Below are 9,244 nucleotides of genomic sequence, written 5' to 3'. Positions count from 1 at the left end.
AGCGGTACCCAGGAAAAGAACAAGGGCCCACTCGTGGGCATGGCTGGGACCATGAAAAGCAAATCAAACATGGCCTTGGCCATGGCCATAAACATAAGCATGACTTAGGCCATAGGCACCAAAGGGGACATGGCCTTGGCCATGGACATCAAAAGCAACATGGCCTTGGCCATGGACACCAACCTGAACTTGACTATGATCTTGAATACCAAGAGGGACATGGCCTTGACCATCAGAGAGGACGTGGCCTAGCCTATGGGCATAAGCATAAGCTTGGTCATGGCCATGGAAAACATAAAAATAAAAGCAAAAACAATGGAAAGCCTAATGGCTGGGAAACAGAGCATTTGTCCATCTCCTCTGAAGATAGCACTGCACCTCCTCCACTGACACAAGAGAAGACAGAAGGGCCCACACCCCGCCCTTCCCTCACCCTGCCCATGGTCGCAGTTACCGATTCTGATTTGCAGGACTCAGATCTTATTGCAACTGCGATATCTGATGTGCCACCAAGTCCTACAGAGAATGACGATGACTTGATCCCTGACATCCAGATAAAACCAAATAGCCTTTCATTTAACCTGATATCTGATTTTCCAGAAACAACTTCCCCCAAATGTCCTGGACGCCCCTGGAAGCCAATTCCTGGAATGACTCCCACCATGGAAACAAAAGAATTTCATGATTTTGATCTCTCTGATGCTCTTGATTAATTCATCCAACCATGTGTGTTTCTGCATCATTCCCTCTCCCATTGTCCAAACACCCTGATAAAATGCACCAAAAGCCATGATGCTTCAGAACAGCCTAGAGAACAGTGATGAGACTCCTAACAGGAGCACCATCCGTCTCTATGGGACAGGAAGCTGTGTACTGGGATTCTAAATCTTCCTTACACGTTTCTAAACGAGCACTGTTGTGCTGTAGGGCCTACTGCATTTGATAACAGAATTTCTGATAACAATGGTGTAGCTTAAAAAAGTACAAAACCAATTTCCGTACAAAGATTCTTGACACTGAGTAAACTGTGGCACCTGGTCCTTGAATGCCTGTGGAAATGAGAGAAGTCAGGAGACTGAAGGCTGGAGTCATGAATAGGGTAAAAATAATAATAAATACCTCCCGATGTCAAAGTGAAATAACGAGAGAGACAGGTTGACCAACTGCAGGACAGAGAGAAGTAAATTCATTGGCTCTCCAGTTCCAAATTAGGCTAGATACAGCAAATAGTTACTTTCACTTGATAAAACTAGTCTGGTAATTTCCTTTCTCAGTGGGTGTGTTTCTCATAAGTCAATAATTTCTGTTCACTCGTCCAAGACTCTTTACACAGGCTTTTGGGTTATTTTCTGCCGTGGCTAAATTGAGCAATTCTTAGTTCTCAGAAGTGTTGTGGAAGGAATAGTGTAGAAGTAGGCTTGTGAAGTAAACCTTTCTAAATAATTGGTAAGATAAGCTTCATGGGGTGTGTTGCAAGCTTTGTTCAGAACTTTTAGGAGGAAAACCCTCTCTAACCTCCCTTTAGAGATATCACATCGTCCTTCTGCTATGACATTGAAGACAACTGACTTTTGCAAAAGATATTCTGATTGTCTTTCAGTGCCATGCAGTGCAGGCAAAGCAGATTTTCTAACCTACATTACACTCTGCCTAGAAAAACGAGCTATGGCTTTAAACGTCTACACTCCTGTGGATGCAGACGTCACTGCTACTTCAATTTACTGGATGCATTCAAGCCTTTCCTTTTTACTTTACTTCAAATATCTGTACTTTATTAAATAAAGAACCAATGATGGCAGGAAAAAGTCTCACCTTGTCAACTTGTTCCTTTACTTTTTAAAAAACCGAATGATGCCATCAGATTAATGGAGTTTTACTATACTTACAGAGGCACCTAAATTCCTGCGAGTACAAGGGCCGACCCCCAAAGGCAGGGGCAGAGCCAACATCTGCGAGCGAGGTCTCTTGACCAGGGCAGAATCGTCACCTCTGGCACAGAGGCATCAGCAGCTTCGGCCAGCAGCCCCGAGCAGAAGGACAAGAAGAAAGATGGGATAGAATTTAAGTAGAGAAGAATGGATGCCTCTTTCTCACTCTGTTTCTGGACGAAATAAAGTTCAGTCTTCATGTCTCCCTCCTAGTTCACAGTGGTCTCCTTCCAGCCGTGTCCATCCTGCACAGAGTCTGGCTGGCCAGAGAGCCAGGGCGGAGACTCTGCACAGAAGCCCGTAACCCAGTTCTGGAACAGTCTCTGCAACGCAGGCAGGCGAGCTGGCGGGGCTCCCTCCCGGCCCAGAGCGCAACCCGTCGTGCTGAGTGAGGGAGTAGTAGGTTGTTTTTACCAGGAAGCTCAGTCATCTCTCCACCTTCCCGTCTTCACCCTTCTCCGGGTTCCCAGGCCAAAACTCAGAGTAATTCGGCTTACCATTGGTTTTTAATGATCCAGATAATTACTCATAACAGAGAAAAACAAATCCCCCTTGTTAACATGATGCTTACCAACTTTTCATTATCAGAAAACTTGGACCTCCAAAAAGGGTAAAGAAAGCGATAAATTACTGTGGAGCTAGCTGATGGCATAGAAGTTATGCCGCTGGATCCCACACGGCTGACTGCAGTTCCAGTTCCAAACCTAGTGGCTGAAAACACGCTGGGCGCGTGTGCGAGCCAAGGTCCTAGGAGAAGGGAGGAGAAGGGACTGCCGTGTGGCCACCCCCCCTGGGGCGCGTGTGCGAGCCAAGGTCCTAGGAGAAGAGAGGAGAAGGGACTGCCGTATGGCCACCCCCCCTGAGGGAGAGATTTCTCATTTTCCCTCCCACTGTCTCTCTTTTTCTTAGTGAACACATGTGTCCTAAGGGAAAAACTCCCCCCCCCCAAAAATTCTCATTTTCCCTCCCACTGTCTCTCTTTTTTTCTTAGTGAACACATGTGTCCTAAGGAAAAAACTCCCCCCCCAAAAAAAGAAATTGTAAATCTTTTTAATCTGGGTGAAAGAGAACATAGAAACCAATAAAACAGACCCACCTTGGTGATGCCGTCGGTAGCGTACTGAACAACAGTGCCAGAAGCCACATGAACGGCCTTGGCTTTGGACCTCCAACCCGGCCAACCTGAAACCCAGGGCTGGGTGTGCACTGAGCCCAAGATCCTGAAGCCAGAGGGCTGGAGGAAGGGGATCGCGGCCTGCCCAGACCCTGTTAAGTGAGGGAGCTTCTCTCTCTCCTGTGTGCATTCGTGTACTTGTTCTCTACCATGAATAACAAACTTTTTAGAAAAGAAAATCAGTAAAACAAAAAGTGATCAAGATTTAAATTTTTCTTTAAAAAGGCATTTATTGAATACCTACTGTAGCCATTTCTGTGCTAGACAACTTGGTGTGGCTGTGTAACGTCGTCCTCAGACCCATGCTGAGGTCACCGTAGCTCACAAAGGGCCACGCAGTCGGTAAATGACAGCTGGTATTCACACTCAGACCTTTTCCACCACTTCGTCTTGAGGCTTTGTTATTGATGCTGTCTTACAAAAAACACAAGGGGCCACATGGGGGCGCAGTGGTAACACAAAAACCACGCCGAGGTTATTTCTGCCTTTGAGATGATAATTATCTTCGTCTCAAAAATCTTATTAAATAGCTCCCTGTGGCTGATGCCCTTCTGAGTACTGTATAAGATAGACAATATAAATAACTGAGTCGAGGAGCAGGCAGGCGTTGTTTTTTTTGTTTTGTTTTGTTTTTTTTAAGAATTATTTATTTTGGGACCAGCAGTTAGCGTAATGGCTATGTTGCTGGACTCCCACATAGTCGACTGCGGCTGGAGTCCCGGATCCGGTGGCTTAGACTCACGCCCGGTGCGGGGGCGTGTGTGCCCAAAAAAGAGGAGAATGGAGGAGAAGGGATTGCGGCATGACCATTCCCCCTGGGGGGTGATTTCTCGCTTTCTGTCTCTATGTCTCTCTCTGTCTGTCTGGCAAGCGCACGCGCCCTATAGCAAAAACCTCTCCAAAAAAAAAAACAAAAAAGAATTATTTATTTTATTTTTGTTCTTCAGTTTGACCAGAGAGAGACAGAGAAAGAGAGAGAGGAAGAGAAAGCTGCCAGGTCCAGGATTTGAACCACAACTGGCCATGTGGGAGTCCAGCAGGCGTTGATTTTTCATTATATGCATCCACTAGGTTCTGAGATGAGATATAATTTTATTTTTTAGGGATTTTTGCTGTAGGGTGCATGTACTTGCTAGAGAGAGAGAGTGACAGAGACAGTGAGAGAGAAAGCGAGAAATCAGCCCCAAGGAGGATGGCCATGCCACAGTCCCTTTTCCTCCATTCTCCTCCTGGGATCTTGGGCACATATGCCTGGCGTGATTTTCAAGCCACTGGGTCTGAGACTCGAACTGTGGTCGACCATGTAGGAGTCCAGGGATGTAACCATTATACCATCTGCTGGCCCCAGATGAGAAATGAATTTTAAAAGACATAAATCCTTTTCCGCAAAGAGTTTAAAATCCCGTTGAGAAGTCAAGATGAAAGCATGTGGAATGGAGACTTAATCCAAACCATAGCCATAAACAGTGGTGAGCACAACTGACCCATGTGATAAGATATTGAAGAGGTGGAGGGAACAGCTCGGAAAGGTAGAACGAGACTGTTCAAAAACACGCTCACGGAAAATAAAATGTTGCGGGGCCAACAGGTGGCATAGCAGTGACGTCGCTGGACTCCCACATGGCCAACTGCAGTTTGAGTCCCCGATCTGGTGGCTTGAAACTCATACCAGGCAAATGTGCATGCATGCCAAGATCCTAAGAGGAGAAGGGAAGAGAAGGGCTTGTGGTATGGCCATACCCCTTGGGGGGAGGGTGATTTCTCACTTTCCCTCTCACTGTCTCTGTCACCTTCTCTCTCCGGCAAGCACACAGTCCCTAAGGCAATAAAACAACTCTGAAATTAAATGTTGCAGAGTTTATCTAAGAAAGAAGCAATTCTTGTACAAGGAAACAACAGATCAAAAGAGGTCTAGTATCCCAGCGACAAAAACATCAGAGGCAAGTATTTATTGAAGAAAATTCAGAAGCGAGACCACCAGATGGTGTAATGGTTACATCACTGGACTCTCATGTAGTCAACCGTGGTTCGATTCCCGGACCTGGGCACTTAAAACTCACCAGGCACATGTGCGTGCATGTCCAAGATCCCGAAGAAGAATGGAGGAGAAGGGATTGTGACATGGCCATCCCCCCCTGGGGGGTGATTTTTTTGCTTTCTGTCTCTCTGTCTCTGTCTGTCTGGCAAGCATATGCACCCTATAGTAAAAATCTCTCTCAAAAAAAAAGAAAAGAAAAAGAAAGAAAAAGAAAAAGAAAAAAATGCAGAAGTAAAAAGGAAGTTATTCGATAGGTTTGCAATTATAAAATGTCTTTTTTTAGATACCCTGTTGGAAAATCCTTAGTCTTCAGTTATATTAGTTCTGATTGGCTGGATAAAGCTGATTTTGCCGGGCATGAGCATTTACCAGAAATGACCAGGTTAAACTGACCCAGATTAAGTTGATCCAAGTCAAGTTTTATTTAAGTTTGCAATTTAAATAAAAATAAGACTATTTGTAAAAGCCTTTGGTCTTGTTTGTTCAGGGAATTTTCCATGCCTGCTGTCCATTATTTTAATTTTGCTTTAACAAGCCCAGTTAAGAGTTTAGATTGGGGACCAGCAGTTAGCGTAATGGCTATGTCGCCGGACTCCCATGTAATCGACCGCGGTTCGCGTCCCTGACCCGGTGGCTTAAAACACGCTGGGTGTGTGTGCGTGCGTGCCCAAGATCCTGAGAGGAGAATGGAGGAGAAGGGATTGCGGCATGACCATCCCTCCTGGGGGGTGATTTCTCGCTTTCAGTCTCTCTGTCTCTCTCTGTCTGTCTGGCGAGCACATGTGCCCTATAGCAAAAACCTCTCAAAAAAAAAAAAAAAGAGTCACTTTTTAAATACAAAGAGGTATAAATATAGAATATTGATATTACAAATCACTGCAGAAACTAGATAACATATCTTTATCTTTGATTCTCTCATTTTTATTCATTCAAAAAATGTATTGAGTGCATACTATATGACTATACTTCAAAAAGTTATTGGAAAATGTATTTAGGGCAAAAAAATAAATATAAAATCCATGCAGTTTTTTCATGACGTGCATGTTCCGTGAACTTTTTGAAGACCCATGTTATATGTAGGGAATTCCTGCCTGCAATGAAAGGAACTTCTTATCAATTCATCGGACTTAAGAGTAAAAGAGGCAAAGATGTCATTTTCCCATTTTTGGATCAAAATTCACAATTTCTTGGAATGTTTTCCAGATCAACTTCATTCTATTTTAATCACTCCTTCACAGTCTTCTCTCAGTTCTTTTTTTGTGTAATATCCAACAAAGTTGGTTGAGTATTTTGGTAGATAGGATAATACCTTCCCCCCTCAAAAATGTCCATGTCTTAATCTCCAAAACCAGCGAAAATGTCATATCCTATGAAAAAGGAGTTTCACAGACAGGATTAAATCGAAGACCTGGGGTTGGGGAGATTACCCTGGATTATCCAAGTAGGCTCACTGTAATCACAAAGTCCTTATTGAAGGGAGGCAGGAGGGGCAGCTTCAAAGGAAACATGGCCATGATGCAAGGAGAGGTCAGAAGAGGTCAGAATGACGTGGCCCTGAGCCACGGCCTGCGGGCAGCCTTCAGAGCCTGGAAAAGTCAAGGCACGCTTCCCCCTAGAGCCCACAGAAGGAATACAGCTCTGCTGACGGCTGGAATTTAGCCCTGTGTTGCCCATTTAAAATGTTTTACTTAATTTGCCAGAGGGCACATGTGCTCACCGGAGAGACAAATAGAGAGAAAGAGGGGGAGAGAGAAAGCACCCCACACCCTCATGGCGCACGGTCATGCCACAGTCCCTTCTTGATCTCTTCCACCTTTTGGATTTGGGGCACACATGCACACGTGCTCGGTGTGTTTTTCAAGCCACCAATTCAGGGATTCAAACCACAGTTGGTTATGCGAGATATAGCTCCCTTAACCCCTGGGCCACAGGGCAGGATCCCATTTGGGATTTTTGATCTCTAGAACGATGAGGTGATAAATGCATGCTGTTTAACTCACTAAATTAGTGGCAATTAGTTATAGCATCAACAAAAAACTGATCCTTGCATTAAGGGATGGGGCTTCAGGTTGTGGGAAATACAAAGATGAATAAAATATAATCCACCCTCTCAAGATGTGCACAATTTAGTAGAAGAGATGAAACACAAACATGAAACTATAAGCTAGAGCATGACACATATCAGGAACCAGAAGATGGCGTAATGGTTATCTCACTGGACTCCATGTGGTCGACTGCAGTTTGAGTGCTGGTACCAGCGGCTTAAAATTCACGCTGGATGTGTGTGCGTGCGTGCCCAAGATCCCCAAAGGACAATAGAGGAGAAGTGATTGCAGCACGGCCCTCCCCCTGGGGGGTGATTTCTCGCTTTCTGTCTCTCTTTCTGTCTTTATGGCGAGTGCACATGCCATATAGCAAAAAACTATTTTTAAAAAAGACAAATATATTTTTCTTTTTCTTTCTCTCTCTCTTTTTTTTTTTTTTTTTAGTTTTTGTTATAGGGTATATGTGCACTGTGGAGAGGAAACACAAAGAGAAAATGAGAAATCATTCCTCAGGGGAAACGGCCATATCACAGTCCCTTCTCCTCTATTCTGTGAGGATTTGGGCATGTGCACACACTTGCTCAGCATGGTTTTCAAGCCCTGGGTCTGGAACTCTAAGTGCATAGTCAACCGGATGGGATCTGGATGGATTAACCTCCACGCCACCTGGTGGCCCCATTACAAATATCTGAAAAGTAGAATAACAGAATGGCGCAGGAGTCCAAAGGAAAGAAATCACTTTATTTCCATAGTAATTATGAAAAGCATAGTAGAAGAGGAGGTTTTTAAACTGATCTTAAGAGTACAAGAACTTTTTTTAAAAATTTATTTAAGATGGACTACAAACAGAATCTTACTAAATATATCTTTCCTCAATACCGTGTCTTTTCATTTTACAATGTGTCTTAAACATCTCTCCATAATGGTACACACAGTTCTAGTGACCTCATTGTGGTTTTAGTTACTGCTGTTTTCATTGACGCCCTTTTATTTACTAAGATCCAAGCCAACACGCACTGTTACATTTAGCAATCATTCTCTCTCTCTTCTTTAAAAAGAAAAAAAAGATTTTCTATAGGGCATGTTTGCTTTCCGAAAGAGACAGGGAGAAAGAATTAGAAATCACCCCCCCCCCCAGGGGACATGGCCACGCTGCAATCCCTTCTCCTTCATTCTCCTCTCAGGATCTTAGGCATGCACACACATATGCCCAGTGTTTTTCAAGACACCAGGTCCGGGACTCCACATTATCACAACCAGTCTCGAACCAATCAAAATTCAAAATATTTCCATCACTGGAAAGGATCCCTCATATTGCGTTGGTATAGCCATACCCACTTCTCTCCTGCCCCTCCCCCTTCTTAAACCTAGGCAAGTACTGCTTTCTATTTTTTTTTTTTTTTTTTTTTTCCTATAGGGCATGTGCGCTCACCAGACAGAGGGAGACAGAGAGACAGAAAGTGAGAAATCACCCCACGGGAGGATGGCCACACCGCAATTCCTTCTCCCTGCTGGTCCCTGCTTTCTATTTTTATAATTTGTCAGGAATGTTATAAAAATGGAATTATGCAGCATGCAGCCTTCTGGGATTGGCACTTTCCTTCATTGTTTATCAATAAATATTGCAGACCCTTCCTTTTTACAACCAAATAATATTCCATGGTATGGATTTAACACAGTTTAACCATTCATCCGTTAGAAGATATCTGGGTTGTTTTCACTTTTTGGCTATCATAAAGTTGCTATAAAAAAAGAATTTAAATAATAAAGCTGCTATGAGAGACCAGCAGTTAACGTAATGGCTATGTTGCTGGACTCCCACGTAGTCGACCACGGTTCGTGTCCCGGACCCGGTGGCTCTGGGCGCGTGTGCGTGTGTGCCCAAGATCCCGAGAGGAGAATGGAGAAGGGATTGCGGCGTGGCCATCCACCCTGGGGGTGATTTCTCACTTTCTGTCTCTCTGTCTCTGTCTGTCTGGCGAGCGCATGCGCCCTATAGCAAAAATATAAATAAATAAATAAATAAATAAATAAATAAATAAATAAATAAAATTAAGCT

General features: G+C 44.0%; 1 protein-coding gene across 3 annotated transcripts in view; it reads left to right on the top strand.

Annotated features, from left to right (window-relative positions):
• The window catches only part of KNG1 (kininogen 1), a 39,754-nt gene extending 37,614 nt beyond the window's left edge, over window positions 1-2,140 (top strand). For 2 of the 3 annotated variants that reach the window (XM_006171461.3, XM_006171460.3), the window contains one exon: window positions 1,889-2,140. In XM_006171461.3, coding sequence (XP_006171523.1) covers window positions 1,889-1,969 — 81 coding nt within the window. In that variant the 3' untranslated portion in view covers window positions 1,970-2,140. Of the gene's footprint in view, window positions 1,809-1,888 lie in introns of those variants that run through there. The other variant, XM_006171462.3, reaches the window with a different exon arrangement.
• The last annotated feature ends 7,104 nt before the right edge of the window (window positions 2,141-9,244 follow it).

The sequence above is a fragment of the Tupaia chinensis genome, unplaced genomic scaffold (assembly GCF_000334495.1).
Source record: "Tupaia chinensis unplaced genomic scaffold, TupChi_1.0 Scaffold149658_1, whole genome shotgun sequence".
In the NCBI taxonomy this organism is placed as follows: Eukaryota; Metazoa; Chordata; class Mammalia; order Scandentia; family Tupaiidae; genus Tupaia; species Tupaia belangeri.
Note: the sequence above shows the minus strand (reverse complement) of the source record. Positions and strands in the feature narration are given on the sequence as shown.